General features: G+C 40.8%; 1 protein-coding gene across 1 annotated transcript; it reads right to left on the bottom strand.

The window, feature by feature from the left end:
- Nucleotides 1-2,025: 2,025 nt before the first annotated feature.
- On the bottom strand, nucleotides 2,026-9,946 carry LOC306982458 (E3 ubiquitin-protein ligase TRIM35-like; the record flags this gene model as incomplete). The annotated part of the gene is made up of 2 exons (XM_079582393.1): nucleotides 2,026-3,405; nucleotides 8,774-9,946. 2 exons carry the CDS (start codon nucleotides 9,944-9,946, stop codon nucleotides 2,026-2,028), a joined length of 2,553 nt encoding a protein of 850 aa, XP_079438519.1.
- Between the last annotated feature and the right edge of the window lie 7,380 nt (nucleotides 9,947-17,326).

Raw genomic sequence — 17,326 nt, 5'->3', positions numbered from 1 at the left:
ATTCAATAAAAATTCAACAAAAATTCAACAAAAATTCAACAAAAATTCAACAAAAATTCAACAAAAATGTGACAAAAATTCAACAAAAATTCAACAAAAATTCAACAAAAATTCAACAAAAATTCAACAAAAATGTCTTTTATTATTTTATTGTATTTCTTATAGTGATTATACGGGTGTTATATGATCAAAGTATATCATCACAAATATGTCTATATATACATTATAAACAGTATGTATCTCACAATATAGATATTTCGCCATGAAGTCGAGGCCCAGACACATAATGTCAGGGGTCGGCAAGTTTGCGTTGAGTCGGGCCGATTTTCATCATTGCCAAAACACCAAGGGCCGAACCTCAACGTTGTCGCCTAGAGTAAAGAACTTTTTCAGTGGTTCCCAAGTCGGGACCCAACGTTGCCCTTGGATGGCAGGCCCAAATAACCCAAATAAAACCTTCATTTGTCATCTATTGTACAAACTATTGTGTTTTCCCACACAAGTTTTGAACAAGCAGTAGATATGCCTTTAAATCTGAAATTCCAGGCAGTTTCAGATGGAACATGTTGAAAAAAAGTTTCCTATAGACTCGCAACCCATTGAAAAAGGTTCTGCGACCCACTTTTGGGTCCCGACCCACCAGTTGAGATTCATTGTTTTACTGCAGGACCAAGTGGGATATTCTGCCAGGGCATATTTTGAAAACTGACACTATTTCTTGCATTTTTAGAGTACTAAAAGGAATTTGATCTCTTATTTGCATAAGAATGTCTCTCAAAATCATCTTGAGGGCCAGAGGTTCTCTGCTGGAGGGCCAGATTTGGCCCGCGGGCCTGACGTTGCCTACCCCTGCATAATGTAGTGTATGGCTCTAGGTTCACATTCTTATATTATTGAGGTAAGGAGTAAAATTGTCCGATGTCCTCGTTCAGCCATGTTTCAGTCAGAGCAAGCACAGACAATTGATGTTCTAAAGTGGATAAAAACTGAGTAAGTCAAAATTCTTGGGTAGATTACGAATATTTAAGTGGAAAAACATGTCCTGATTACAATTTGATTTACTTTTGGACAGTGCATTAAATTCAACTTTATAATAATGACATGTATCACTTGAGGTTATTATATGATCTATCCTCAAAAGAGAAGATCCAGACAAACTAAATGTTGAGTCTGATTGTTTTTGTGTTAGATTTAAGATTAATCTCTTCAGCTAAAGAGAAAGATGAGTTTGTTTCTAGTTGTGTGATTATGAGTCAGTCTCCATCTCAACTTTAAACCACACACTGGTGCTGAGAAAAACACTGGAATAAAAAACGTAAAAGACACATATTTTCTAATGCTCTTTACTGTGAGGCTATTCAATAAATCTACTGTGAAAGAAAGAAAGAGAAAAGTGTTTAAGTCAAACTTGAGTGTTTTCTGACACTACAATAAATGAGAACAATGAATGAATCCCAGGACTGTCTCTGAGCGAAAAAACCTTTTAAAGAAACGGATCCAAAGAGGAAAAAAACAAATGCTTAATATTGTTTTATTCTGAATTACGTCCACAAACACCAATTCAAGTTGAAACTGAAAATGTCGACACAGATACGGCAAAAAACATATATGTAGATACAATATTCTGAAACATCATAACTTCTTCATCACAAATCTTTATTATCTTTATTATTACATTCATTTCAATATGCAGCTTTCTGTTCTAGGCCCTTCATCTAAAGTCTGTCAACGAATATTTAATACGATAAGCAGAAAAAAATATGTGGGAAATCACCTTCACGTAATTCTCTGCTTAGATACGATTGTAAACTTTACCTGTTCTATATTACACAGTTAACAAACAGGAAAAAACAGCATTAAATTGACAACTTTAAACATAAAATTAAATCTTGACAAAAGCTAAATACATTTATTACATGGAACACCTTAAAGATTTAGACGCTTAATTTAATGGTTACTTTCTTGGTATTTCAATGAGATCCACCAATTTCTTTTTCACTGGTTTCTCGCCTCATTCGTCTTGAGTCAGATTTCCTGTGGCAGGATTCTGATCGGGTACTGACCTTTGACCTCGAAGCCTGGACGCAGTTTCTTCTGACTGATCTGTGTGAATGTGTGCATGTGAGTGTTTGAGTCTAAGTCATGAAAACTCACTTCACGTTTGTCAAAGTCCAGACAAACTCTGATCTTTTGAGGTTTTGAGACGAGATTGAGGGAAATAATCTGTTTATTATGTCTAGCTTTATATTTACCATCTGAGAATCTCATTCCCCACGCCTCAACATCCTCTTTCTTGACTCCCTCAGATGGATCAGTCATCACTCCAAAGCCCCACTTCTCATTGTCTCCCACGTCCACGTCCCAACTGTGAGAACCAGAGTCTAACCCCTCAGATCCAAACACTCCACCTCCACCGTCCTCAGGTGACTCTGATTTTTTCTCTTTAAATGTTAAACTGGTCAGATCGTCCGACAGAGCTACACGGCTGGCTGAATTCGGATCCAGAATGACAGGAGTGAACTGCACCAGCCTCTTCATGTTGGTCCAGATGTTGAAGGTCAGGTTGCCCAGATGTTTGGCCTGGTCTATCAGAGCCTCTGGGCCCAGCTGTGGCTCCTCCTCCAGCAGGGGGCAGCGCTGCACTCTCTCCACTGCAGCCTTGTATTGGAGCAGGAAGGAGACGTCTGGCGCTCTGAGCTGCTCCTCTGTGGCTCTGATTCTTTCTGACAGAGCTTCTATCTCTCTGCTCACGGCCGCCATCTTGTCCTTCATCCTCTGAGTCTTCTGCTCCTCTTCCTCCCTCAGAGCCTTCATCCGGGACTCCTCTTCCTCCACAAGAAACTGGTGAAGCTTCTTAAACTCAGCCTGGATCTGCTTCTCTATGTGCTGGTGCTGGTATTTGATATGACCTACCTTTCCCTTGAATTTCTTTTCAAGGTTCTTGGCCTTCTGTAGGTTTTCCTTTAGAGGCAGAAGTCTCTTGTCCAGCTCGTCTCTCAGATCCTGAGCTGCTTCATCTATGGGCCTAAAGCGGTGGCCTTCATGGACTTTGGAGTCTCGACACACCACACAGACCGGCTGCTGGTCAGTCAGACAGAACAGTTTGAGTCTCTCTGAGTGCACTCCACACTCCTGCTCTTCTGGAGTCTTCTGCTCTCTTTGCTGGACATAGGCCTCACACAGGTTTCTCAGAGCCAGGTTTCGTGGCGGGTCACTCCTGGAGGATCTTCTCTTACAAACCGGACAGTCCCGTGTGGGCTTCTCTCTCCACCAGTTCCTCAGACAGTCCTTGCAGAAGCTGTGGCTGCAGGACAGAACCACAGGCTCCTTAAACACCTCGTGACAGATCGAACAGGACAAATCCTCATCTGACTGAAAAGCCATGAGAGATTTTTCAAAAGCAAAATCGAATTAACTTGGAGCATAAAAATATAGCTGCGTGTTTGATTCTGTTTCTGTCTTGACTGAGGATCTTATGAAGGCGGAGCAAATACTCAGGTCCTGCTTCCTTAAACCCACAGGCTGGCTTGTATATCGTTTCTGCTTACGTTTGTAAATGGTCATCAGTTTCATGTGGCTTCAACATTTCCTCCACTGCTCTCTCCACATCTTTCACTCTTCACAAACAACTGTTTTAAAGTGGCGCTTTTCTCCGTCATGGCCCTGAACAAATCTTGTGCATCTGGGACGTCTCAGCCCTGTGTCGTGTTGTGAATGTGATTTTGATGTGGAAGTTTTGCAGCTCCTCAAAATATCTATATCTTTTTCAGCTCTATTTCATGTTTATATTGGGCAAAACTGTGGCTACCAACACAGAAAAAGGGAACAGGATGGAAGTATCAGGCGACTCTAAAGGATGTGGGTTTGTGACTTTCATGAACATCACGTGACTTGAAGAAACCAACCGCCAAATAATGAAGAGCTGTTGTCCTTGATGAAGTTCACACGAAACTTCTGTCTCTGGTTCCTGTTCAGCCGTCCTTCCTCTTTGAACCGACTAATGGATTAACTTAAAGGGACTGTACGGAGTTTAAAAATGTTAAAATTAAGTATTTTCCTCCCCCTACATGTTCCAGCCATGTCCTAATGTGTAGAAGCTCAGACCTGTTCACCACAACTGCCCCTAAAATCCTGCACTGTCACTCAGAAAGGTGTTACTTCGGGTCTGAAGTGCCGTCATGCACGAGCTTAATATAGAAGCTGCAGTTACACGTATGACCTGTGGTGGCAGTAGTGAGTATGAAATGACCAACTTGCATCTAGCCCCTTTAATGGACAAGCGGTGATGCCTTCAGAGCAGGAATGAGCTGGTCCTTCAACTTTAACTGTTAATATATATATGTTTGTTTTCGTCACTGCTGATTGTGATTTTTTCTGTATTGCTCTATTTGATTCATCCATGTCTTTCTTTCCTCTTAAAGTCATTATTCAGTTCATTAGAGACGCCTTTATTCTGTCATTACCTGTTTGTACATTTGCTATGTTTTCTTTGATGCACATTTCAAAACATCTGCACCTTTTACTTTGTGCTTTAGGAGCTGCTGGAACACGTGAATTTGTCCACTGTGGGGTCAATAACTTATCTCTTAAATGCTGCCATCTAGTGGTGAACCAAAGACATACACAAATACAGTTCACGGGGTTTGTGAAAAGTTCGGTCTTCCTCATGGATGACCTTTAATGCTGATCTGTGCAGTTCAGTAATGTGTGTTTTATTCTTGCGTTTTGGTCCAGGTGAGAGAATCAAAAGTGTGTTGGGCCAAGTTGAGTATTTCTTATACCAGCCAATCAGGGGCGGACTGGGACTTTAAAAACGGCCCTGGACTCGGACCAGCCTGGCCCAAATTAGCGTAAACACCTCCACAAAGACATAGTTTACCCTCTTACCACCCGCCTTAGCCGAGAGCATTTTCTCCAGTTCTGCTTTACCCAAATCTAAAAGCTGGAGAGCGACAATGTAGCGCCTCATTTGAAAGCGAAGACCTACAAAAGTGATTGTAACTTTTTGTCACGTTGTCGGCGTGTTTTTGTCACATTTTTCCTCATATTTTTTGGGGGTTTTTTTTCATTACTTTTTTGTGGCTTTGTCGTCATGGTTTAGTCACATTTTTTGTCGTGTTTTTGTCACGTTTTTGTGGCTTTCTAATTGTTTTTTTTCCCCTCCATTGGCCTGTTCACCACAACTGCCTCTAAAATCCTGTGCTGTCACTCAAGAAGTTGTCAAAGTGCCGTCATGCATGAGCTTAATGGCCTCTCAGGAGAAAACTGAGAGGCCAGCCCGGTGGCCCGAGAGCCAGTGGCCCTTCTGTGCTCTTCCAGAATGGACATATGGCCAGTCCGCCCCTTCAGCCAATGAGATCTGAACATGATCAATGATGGACGGTCTATAAAAGGCGGCTCCTGCTACAACATCTTATCCTCTGTAAGAGAATGACGGAAAATTCACAAATGTTGAAAATTATTGTTAAGTGCCTTTCTTAGTCACTACGCCAAACCCCGCACTTAATTTGGGTTGGTGATGTTAAAGGCCTCCCAGCAGGACTTTACTCAAGCACAGAAACCACTCCAACTTTTTGTTTCTTTTGTTTCTTTTATTGGGGTAGTTCCCAGCAGGTAAAAAACCTTTAACAAATGGACACACAAAATTCACAACTTAGATCAAACTTCTAAATTCAGATTGGCAAAGTGGAAATCACAAAATCATCAGTATTTGCTTCTGCTATTTACTTTATTTTCTCTTAACTTAAATCCATCACAGGCATTATATCTGACATATTCATTTGCATAAATTGACATATTCATTTGCATAAATTGTTTACGTTCCTTTAAACCAAATTGTTTAACGTTTACTTTTCTTTTGTATAACAGTTTCCTTTAAACCAAAGTGTTTAAAGTAATTGAATAAGTTCCTTCTTTCTTTCGTTATTTCCTTAATTCACAATAAACACAACCAAACACATCTCAACCAAACACATCTCCACCGGAGAATACGTCCTAACGAAACCATAAACATAGATTGGTGTTCAGTGTTCATCGTGCGTAATGCAACCACGACGCTCACGAACGTAAACACAACACATGCGCTACGTGTGAGCGATAACTTTCGAACTCCAGTTCATTCAACAGTTCAGTGAAGGAGGGGTTTCTCTTACCGGCAGTTTCTTCGGAGGTCTTTACACGTAACAACACTGCGTAGTGGTAGCACACAGTTCAGATTGATCTGTACTCCAGAGACCATAGCTTTTTGTGTATTCTCGGGGCGCACAGCTGATTGACATTTCATTCACCGCACCTGCTGCAGCGCGCACGCAGACAAGGCAGAGTGAGGTCACGTGACTGTTGCCGTGACAATGATTTTTATTCAGAATTACAGTCCACAAAGTTGAGTTGAAAGAGATTTTTCTTTTTTATTCTAGTCTACTGTACAGCTCTGGCTTGCCTTCCTTCTTATTTGACAGAACAGGCCGGGCCCCTTAACAACAGTGACTTGCAATGATTAATACAATGAATAGTGAACATGCAGCATTGAGGTCCAAAAACTGCAATTACTATGTAGAAAGTATTATACAAAATATTCTAAGAAGGTATAGAAAATGTATTAATCAATTAGACAAAGCAGTTGACAACTATTCACATACATTGTTGAAGAAACCTTTCGCAAAAACTCAAATCATCAATATAAAATATTTTATTTAGTCCGATCTACTAAAGTTTGATTAGCGCCATTCTCCAAATCAAGACAGTTTCACTTCCGGGTATTCGAGCAGAAAAGTATTCAGCGTAATCAATGAAGGTTCATTATTGTATATTCTTTTGTTGGCAGTGTCTATTCTCAAGTGAATGTCTTATTTAGACAAAGGAGGAAACAAAATAGTCAGTATATATATTTTTTTTAAATTTTGCATATTGCTTTTCAAATCTAAAATACAATGAACGCAAACGTACACTGATCTTAAAACAATGAATAGTGAACATGCAGCACTGAGGTCCAAAAACTGCAATTACTATGTAGAAAGTATTACACAAAATATTCGAAGATGGTATAGAAAATGTTTTAATCAGTCAGACAAAACAGTTGACAACAATTCACATACAGTGTTGAAGAAACCTTTCACAAAAACTCTATCAAAGATTTTATTTGTCTAAAAAAAAAAAAAGATTAAATTATCTGCTGTGATCAAATACTGTAATACATATTCTCTATTAATATTGTGAATCGAAAGCATGGAATAAACAAAAGAATACAAATTAATTACTTTAATAAAACAAATTCTTATTCTTAAAAGCTTAAGAAAATTCATTGACAAGAAATACATTATCTTTAAAGGAACAGGCCACTGTTTTTACACACTGAGATATGTTCTTACCTGAGCGTAGACGAGTTGATGTGTACCTGTCTGGATCAAAGATGTTGTTAGCTTTTGGCCTCTCCCAATGTATTCCTATGGCTCCAAACGGGGGTGAAGTTAGAAGCGACCAGGGTCTTCCACAGGCACAGAGACCAGACAGGTACGTATCAACTCGTCTAAACTCAGGCAAGAAACAAGAAAAACTTTCCTGTTCCTTTAAGCTTTAGATACTTGAGACATTTAAGACATCCATTAGTTACTTTTGTGAGTTTTAAGGGGAGACGCTACAGGCAATTTTTTCAGTTTTCAGGTTTTGGGCCAAATTGGTCTCTGAACATATAAGCTTTCACCCGGAAACAGAAAATATGCCTAATCTTCACAATAACATGTTTAAATATTGCGCTGATTCAATGTTCCCCCATAGACTTATATGGGAGAATGCAATTTCAAGGGCCTTTTTCTCAAAACACATTTTTCTGTCATTGTGGCGACACTATGTCCACGTCAGTCGGACCAAAAGACTTCAAATTTTCCAGCCTTGCACTGAACAATATTTGGAAGATTTTTTCAGAGGGATTTTTTATTATCTAATCCCTTAAGCCCCATTTGTTGAGTTTTCAATGTCAAAAAATAAGGCGAAAATTAAATTTTTGCAAATTTTCCACTAAAAAACAGCTTATTTTAAAACTAAACAAGAAATCCAAAATCCCCTCTGAGAAAGTCTTGGCAACTCATTCATCAATAAAATGAAACCATAAATTTTAATGTAGCTCTATCCATTATTCAGATTTCGTTGCCGAAAAGATGGGAAATTTGGGGCATTTTTAGGCATAAAACACCTTGTTCTTATATGAAAAGATAAAATGACAGAAAACTTGCAATGTATTTTTTTCCCACATTTATGTCTACAGCAAAAGTTTCAAATTGATATCTGTAAATATACATTTTTTCCCTATTCACCTGCAGTGTCTCGCCTTAAATGGCAAATGGACTCAATTTATATCTCGCTTTTCTACCTTTATCAGACCCAAAGCGCTTTACAGTAAGAAACCAGTCACCCATTCACTCTCTCATTCAAACACCAGTGCACGCAAACACTGGAGGAAAGTAGGATGAAGTGTCTTGCCCAAGGACACAACGACTGGGATTTGAACCCATGACCTTCCGATCACGAGACGACCCGCTCCACCACCTGCGGGTAAGAAACCCCTGTATATTTTCACCAGTTTCTTGCGTCATTGCTTTGTAAAAGGGGGCGGAGTCAGACAGGTTTGTGGGAGAATTTTGATCGGACTTTTGCTTTCAGTGGAAAAGCACGGGAACAGTTTCTTCTGAGTGAGCTGCGTGAGCGTGTGAATGTGGGCGCCGGTGTCCAAGTCATAAAAACTCACTTCCTGTTTGTCACATTTCAGATGAACTCTGACCTTTTTAGGATTTGGAGCGAGTGTGAGAGGAGTGTCCTCTTCATAGTGTCCTGCTTTATATTCACCGTCTGAGAATGCCAAACCCCACGCCTCGGGATTCGCGTCCTTGAATCCCCACTCTAACGGGTCGTTCGTGACGCCCAGCATCCAGTCCTTACTGTCTCCCACCTCCACGTCCCAGCTGTGAGAACCGGAGTCGAACCACTCGGACCCGAACACCATGCCCACGTCATCTTCGTCATCAACCGTAAAACTGCTCAGATCGTCGGACACAACGGCATTCATGACTATGACAGAATTCAGAATGACAGGAAGGTGAATCTGCCTCTTCACGTTGGTCCAGATGTTGAAGGCCAGGTTGCCCAGATGTTTGGCCTGGTCTATCAGAGCCTCTGGGCCCAGCGGTGGCTCCTCCTCCAGCAGGGGGCAGCGCTGCACTCTCTCCACTGCAGCCTTGTATTGGAGCAGGAAGGAGACGTCTGGCGCTCTGAGCTGCTCCTCTGTGGCTCTGATGCTTTCTGACAGAGCTTCTATCTCTCTGCTCACGGCCGCCATCTTGTCCTTCATCCTCCGAGTCTTCTGCTCCTCTTCCTCCCTCAGAGCCTTCATCCGGGACTCCTCTTCCTCCACAAGAAACTGATGAAGCTTCCTGAACTCGGCCTGGATCTGCCCCTTTGTTTGATAGAACTGATTTTTAATTCGATCTGCCTTTTTCTCAAACTCTTTCTTAAGGTTCTTGGTCTTCTGTAGGTTTTCCTTTAGAGGCAGGAGAGACTTGTCCAGCTCGTCTCTCAGATCCTGAGCTGCTTCTACTATGGGCCTAAAGCGGTGGCCTTCATGGACTTTGGAGTCTCGACACACCACACAGACCGGCTGCTGGTCAGTCAGACAGAACAGTTTGAGTCTCTCTGAGTGCACTCCACACTCCTGCTCTTCTGGAGTCTTCTGCTCTCTTTGCTGGACATAGGCCTCACACAGGTTTCTCAGAGCCAGGTTTAGTGGCGGGTCACTCCTGGAGGATCTTCTCTTACAAACTGGACAGTCCCGTGTGGGCTTCTCCCTCCACCAGCTCTTCAGACAGTCTTTACAAAAGCTGTGGCTGCAGGACAGAACCACAGGCTCCTTAAAAACCTCGTGACAGACTGAACATGACAGATCTTCCTCTGACGACATTGTGAAAATAAAACCTGCAGGCAAGAATTACAGCTGTCATTACCTCTTTTGTTTCAGTCAAATCATAAAGAAACTCACCTCAGTCGATGGCAGGGAAAGAAAGCGATGTTGGTTGACTGAGCTCCAGCTTAAAACTAAAGGGAAGCAATTTTCCTCATTGATAAGGTACAGGTTTATGAGCAGCTTTGACAGAGCTTTGTGCTGATATAATTCTTAATCTCTGGAGTCTGGACCTTGTAAATCTACAATAAAACATTCAGTTCAAAGGTTGAAACTGATGCATGTAGGTTTTCTGTCACACTGTTAGACTCTGTGTCTCATTTACAACAGATAATGTCACTTTGCGTCGCTTTAAAATGCAAGTGGTGCTCTCTCCTATATATGCATACCGTAAATGCTCTAATATAGGCCGGGGCCTTTATTTACTCAAGGGCATCTAGGACCAGGCCTTTATTGGAACCAGGCCACAATTAGGGACACGCCTTTATTTCTATTTGAGCAAAACGGACGACCAGGAAAACAAAGAAAAACGAGATTTGTGTCCGTTTGCACCTAAAATATTAGGTTCATTTATTAATTAACTTTGCAAACCCTCTCACTGGAACATTGACGCCTTTTATTTTGTCGGGACAACAGGAAGTGTTTCGTTGCTGTTAGCGGAGCTTTGACATCAATGTCACTGCAGGTTTCTGTTTCGTTTTTACCGGACCGGATTATTTGTTGTTATCTTGTGTAAAAGGCGAGTTTAGACGGAGCGTTTGTGTTTGTGATCGATCATGAGACTGACCCGAGAGAAGACGAGACACTCGCGCTGATGGGAGGAGTTATTTTGAGGCGTGGGACTGACCTGCACACGGAGCAGCTGGACGTGCTTTGAAGACGCGATGGAGACTTTATTAAAACCCTGGAGGGTCACACAACATTTGTAGCTTTCCCTGTTTCTACAAATAGTCACTGGAGGTTTGAAAAGTGGCTAAATCTGTGTCAAAGTTACGCTCGGATCAGCTCCTCCGCAGCGTCCCCATCGGCCCGGGTTCCCGTTTGTTTACTTCCTGCACGTGAGTTTTCATTTACACAAGTATGAGACAAATTCCTAACGTGGGGAATATTTCTACCGCTATAGTTTCTAATAAAAGCCCCGGCCTGTTTTAGAGACCGGCTTTAATTTGCCTCCGCCAGCCGCGAACCCGGCCTCTGTTAGAGACCCGGCCACTGATGGAATACAGGCCAGTATTAGAGAATTTACGGTAATTCTGATCTGTGCTCCAGTCACTGTTGTTGGTTTGTTGTGAGCCATGAATGAAAGTCTTGTGCATTTCACAGTTTGTATTCAGTGCCTGAATCATAAATAATAAAATAACAAACGTAAATGCAGTGAAGAACATGTAAACGAATCGACCTCTTTGCTGTGAGACGAGAGTGCTAACCGCTATGCCACCACTTTTGTGAAAGAAAAAAGAAAAAGAGATTTGTCTGCAGTGTCTTCCCTTAAGAGGATTTTTTTCCAAACTTCATAATACTTCATACCTGTTGACCTCTTACCACCCGCCAAAACCAAATGCATTCTCTCCTCTTTGCCATTGTCGTCACTTTTTATTTCCCTTATGTTTTTTTGTCACTTTTTGTGCTTTGTCACTTTATTACTTTTTTGCTGGATTTTTGTCATTTTTTTGCTGGATTTTTGTCATTTTTGTGCTGGATTTTTGTCTTTTTTGTGCTGGATTTTTGTCATTTTTTGCTGGATTTTTGTCTTTTTTGTGCTGGATTTTTGTCATTTTTTGCTGGATTTTTGTAATTTTTTACTTTTTTGCAGTTTTTTTTGTCATTTTTTGCTGGATTTTTGTCTTTTTTTTGCTGGATTTTTGTCATTTTTTCTGCTGGATTTTTGTCATTTTTTGCTGGATTTTTGTCTTTTTTTTGCTGGATTTTTGTCTTTTTTTTGCTGCATTTTTCTCATTTTTTGCTGGATTTTTGTATTTTTTCTGCTGGATTTTTTTTTTTAACTCTTTTGCTGGATTTTTGTATTTTTTTGCAGTTTTTTTGTTTGTTTTTTGCTGGATTTTTGTCACTTTTTTGTTGTTTTGCTTTTAGATTTGGAGAATTTGGAGAAAACATGTTCAGGTGGGAGTTAAAGAGGGGGTATTATGCTTTTTTCAGCCACATAGCACCAGTCTATATCACACTACAATGATGACGAGACCGTCTGTTGGTCTGTAAATGCAGTGAATTAGAATAACTGCCTTGTATAAAATTGCTCTTTCAAAATGGTGGTAGCAAATGACTTGAAATAGGCCCCTGTCTCTTTAAGAACCTCTGACCCTTTGCGACACGCCCCCTCCACACGCTGTCTGGCATCACAACAAACACTACGCTCGTTGTCTCAACTGTATTGAAACTACGATCGGTGCATTTTAATTTTTATTGTTGGAAAGGAGCTACTGTTTATCACTTTGTGAACAATGGCCACACAGGATATTATTTGGAGACAAACCTTCCACACCGGACGCTTGGAAGGGGCTCTTGCCTGAAAAATAACTGCTGTTTGGAGGCTCTCTCTTTGCATCTGCCATGCCCTATGGATCTCTAACTATACCCCCATGGACGACACCAGGATCTGCAGGAGCCCATACCATTCAAAGACGGACATTATCTGTGCAGGTGGACAGTGGTTTTTCGAGGTTACCCCGTTAGCTTGTTATAATCGACTACAGCTCATTGTTGATGAAAAGTCTGCAATAAACCACAAATGTGTAAAGCCAGGCTCATTGTGTGATCATCGTAAAGGCTGCTTCGAGTAGTTGCTGCTTTATTGACGTTATTTGTGCATAATATGCTGCCTGTTTTCAATGAATGTTGTGAAGGTGAAGGTTGTTAGCTTGCCGCGGCTAATAGTGCCTTAGCTCCGGGAGAAACCACTCGGCTACGACTCACTGTAGATGAAATGTGAGCAATAAACTACACAATCAACAAGCCAGGCTCCGTGTGTGATCACCATAAAGGCTGCTTCAAGCAGTTGCCTGTTTTAGTGACGTTTTCAATGCATAATATGCTGCTTGTATTCAGTGAATTTTCCCGTTAGCTTGTCGCGGCTAGCTTGTTAGCTCCGGGAGAAAACCACTCGGCTATGACCCATTGTAGATGAAATGTGAGCAATAAACTTCCAAATCAACAAGCCAGGCTCCGTGTGTGATCATTGTTAAACGGTTCTTCATGTGTGTGGTGGTTTTATTGACTTTATGTGTGCATATTTCTCGTTTTCACGTGATGACTCGAGGTTTAGCTTAGCATTAGCTTTCTCCGGAGGCTCTGTGCATCATCAAGGCCCAGCGCAGAACCAGACACTGAAATAAGTGTTCTTGTCACCGGTTTTAATCCTGGGTGTTTAGGTAACAGAAACACTGATGTGTGTCTTTGTAAAAGTCTGCTGTGGCTCCGGTTCACAACACATGAAGCTAATCCTCCATGATGACTCTGTTTACATCTTAGGGCTACACACTGCGGCGAGGGGGTTCTGCTGAGGGGCAGTGGTTGGTTACTCGGCTGGTGACGAAAGGTCGGAGGCGTATCCTGGAGGTCGGAGGCGTTTCCTGAAGGAATCAGGCGTTTTATCCCTAAAATGGCTGCCATCGGAGTTTTTACAGATTACTCGAAAATACGTGAATGTGCTAAGGCAACACTTCAGGCATGTTTTTAATGAGGGAATGACTTAATAACATGATGTAAAGCTTGAAAAAGTCGATTTTGCATAATAGGCCCCCTTTAAGAGGTTAAGTCGTCCCCATCTCTTATTATAAGGGATTGAGTTCTGCCTTCTTACATTTCAACACAAGATGGCAGCACCTTTCCATAAAATAACTTTGAGGCTCTAAGAATCAGTGCCTCCAGTGTGGACAGAAGGTGTGTCATTGCCAGCCAATATAAAACCAGCTTCTCTATCCTGTACTGTATGTTGAATAACAAGTTCAGCATGAGTCATGTTTATTTTAATAGAACTCAAAGGTTTATTTATGGTCACATGACTTACAAGAAAACCCCATTCTTCGGCTCACAAAAACTTGACTACGATCACATGAACCTTCAATCCGGTTATCAGGATCAGGGTCAGAATAGTTCTATAATATTCTATAATATTTCTCGGTGCAGACACGCAATATAAATCGCAAAACACAGGATTTAGATAAGAATGAGCTATAAAATGTTAAACTATAAGGCTATGGGGGCATGCATTAAGAATATTAAAATAAATAAGTAAAAAAATAAAAAGCATGGCCAGACTACAACAATTGACATAGAACAACAGCGGGATTATATTCACAGATGTGTTGGTGTATTAGCGTATCTAAGTGTGGACAGACCACACATCCATGAGTCTGTAACTAAGCTATTAGCTTGTTGCGCAATGTGGCTACACTAGTTCCTCTGAGCTGAAGTTGTGGGCGCTAGTACTTCCTGTTCGTATTCATTTACATCAAGATTTGCTTCGACTCGTTCGAATCATCGTATTTCCTAGAGATTCTGTGGTGGAAAGTGCAGTGCAGTGCAGTGTGCAGTGTGAATATTTCTGTAGAGGAGACGTCTATGTTTAAAAGGATCAGTGAGTTTGTCTTGAAGCTAAAGGCTAGCATTAATTTCATGCATTATACAATTTGAAATAGTGCCCTTTTATTATTATTTTTTTAATAGCATGTTAGCTTTTAGCTTCAAGACAAACGATCAATCCTTTATGATCACAGGCGTCTCCTCTGAACTCATTACATAAAGATTTGAACACACAGTAAATGATCATCTATCAGGAACTCACTGCCCACAACATAATCTTTAGAAAATATGATTATTATTCCAGGAAAAGAGTACAGACAGGAAGTGCTGGCGCTCACAACTTCAGGTTAGAGGAACTAGCATAGCCGTACCGTGCAACAAGCCAATTGGGTCTTGTTTTTGTTCATTTTTGTTCATCATTATTATTTTGTTTGACATGCACAGCACCGTCCACTAGCACCAGGAGGCGCCATACTGCTAATAAAAGGAAGATAATGGTTGAATATTAGAGTGTATGGTAACTAAGTAGAGTATATTACCAGTCAATAAGCAGCACTGGCAGTAATAAGTGCTATGGGCTAAGGGGTGTCCAGACCTGTTAAAATTACATGAGGCACTTTCAAACTGTCATTGGAAGTTTAGATGATTTTAGTCTCTTCTTTTCATTTTTATTTAGTCTTATTTTAGTCGACAAAAATATCGGGACATTTTAGTCACAGTTTTAGTCTCATGAACAACTCTAGTTTTAGTCCAATTACTGAAATATTACTTTGACTAAACATTTCAGTCGACAAAGTGCACACTTTTCAGACCTACACATTTCTTCTTCTGAGACACTGAAGAGGCACCGCCCCCACACCTGCAGCACAGTGGAGGCGTCACTAGAGGAGCTACTGGGAAACAAGGAAGGGACAAAAGAGGAGGTATCTTGGCAAGACTCACAGCTGAGCCATATATGTGTTCTATCCCTATTGTTCTGACTAATGGCTAACAGGAGAATAACACAGATTCCCAGAAGATGGTGAAAGACTGTTGTGGAGCGGAGGGAGCTGCGCTGGAGGTAGGAGGAAGGAAGAGGTGGAGCTGACTAGTGCAGGACACCACGCTCTGAAGCAGGAACAAACCCAGGCAGCACCGTTTCAGAGGATCAGAGTTCCCTGAAGGCAGCCAGGTTTCCTCCGGGTGCTACGGTTTCCTTTAGATTAGATTAGAAGACTATATTTATTTATACAGCGCCTTTCACAGACATAGTCACAAAGAGCTTTACATGAGACAATTGTACATTCACTCCATGCTCGGTGGCGGTAAAGCTTGGATTAGATTTAACTTTATTGTCCATCTTGGTGGTAATTTGTCTCTTGTTCACCATCACAGTCACACAAACACATGGTCACAATAGACAGGACAGACAGTATCAAATTATCTATAAGTTAATGATAAAAAAAAACTATTAAAAACAATTGGTTTATTGCATGAGGCACAACTGAGCCCTTGTACACCTTCTTTGTTGCTAAAGGCACTCTGTAGTGGTGCCCAGAGGGAATCAGACGAGTCACAGACGATGGATTGAGCTGCTCTACCTCCAAAAACATGCTGCTCAGGTTGACCCACAGTGGCAGTGCGGCTCAGGGGCAGCGGCTCAGGACTAACACCTGAACACTATTTTGCTCTACGCTTTTACAATGACAAATAAAGCACTTACTCTCCTGAGATACCCGCGGGAAGCATATCGAGTTTGAGAAATAAACTGTGAATTTTCATTTTCACGAACTCCATAGATACAGACGGCATCGCATCATAGAAGGGGGCGTGGCTTCGCCGAGGGGGGAAAACAGATTCTTTTGGGAAACAGAATTTTTCTTTTTTGCCATTTTCTGGTGAAATATAAACGTATTTATCACATACAAATAAAGTCAAGTCTTAATCAGGTCAATATGGGTGTTTGTTTATTCACAGCAGATTGTTCAGTAGAAGTGAAAAAACGCTATCCGTAGCTAGTGCTTGCTAAAGTTAGCACGATGCTCCGTTTTTTATTGAGTTGGGGAATGTGATGTCATATCGCTGAGCATTATTGGGATTAGCAGCAATTGTAAACTATGAAAAGTTAAAATACTGGAGTTATTGTTCACATTAAAACACTTGGACACCACAGTGTGTTAGATGTATTTACCAGCTTTTTCCCTCCTCCTGTCTTTGTATCTTTATTTAGTAGAAAACTATATTCATAATTCAGCATTTATTAAAGGGATATTTCAGGATTTTTGACATAGGGCCTCATTTCCTTGTTTTCCAGAGTGTTGCTGATTTCTGGAGATATTTTTTTTTTGTAATTTATGCAGTTCTTATATTTGAAGAGTTTCGCGGCGATAGGCTAGTGCAAGGCTAGTGCATGTCTATGGTATCAGCTAGCCTGCATTAAAAACAGTCTGACCCGCTCCACAGAGCACCTGAGGCAAATCACTTATAACACCAGACTAACCATATAAATGTCTGTGTCCATAGAGTGATTTTAATCATTTTGCTTTTAAAAGACCTTATATTTGAGCAGCATCAGCTTTGTGGTTGTATAAGCTACGCGGCGGTGGAGTGATCTGCTAGAAAATAGTCCCTCAAAATGCGATCATTCATGTGATGCAGGTCAGTTATATTCTAAAAATTATTCAAACAAAAGAACTGCATAAATTACAAAAAAATATATATAATATAGCAACACTCTGGATAACTAGGTAATGAGGCCCTATGTCAAAAATCCTGAAATATCCCTTTAAAGTCGTTTTTGAATAATTAGGGAAAGTTTAGATTTTTCTCCAAATTGTTTTCCCCCTTAACTGTTTTCAAACA

This window comes from Gobius niger (genome assembly GCF_951799975.1).
Source record: "Gobius niger genome assembly, chromosome: 24".
NCBI lineage: Eukaryota > Metazoa > Chordata > Actinopteri > Gobiiformes > Gobiidae > Gobius > Gobius niger.
The sequence above is the reverse complement of the archived record's forward strand: the minus strand, read 5'-3'. Positions and strand labels throughout refer to the sequence as shown.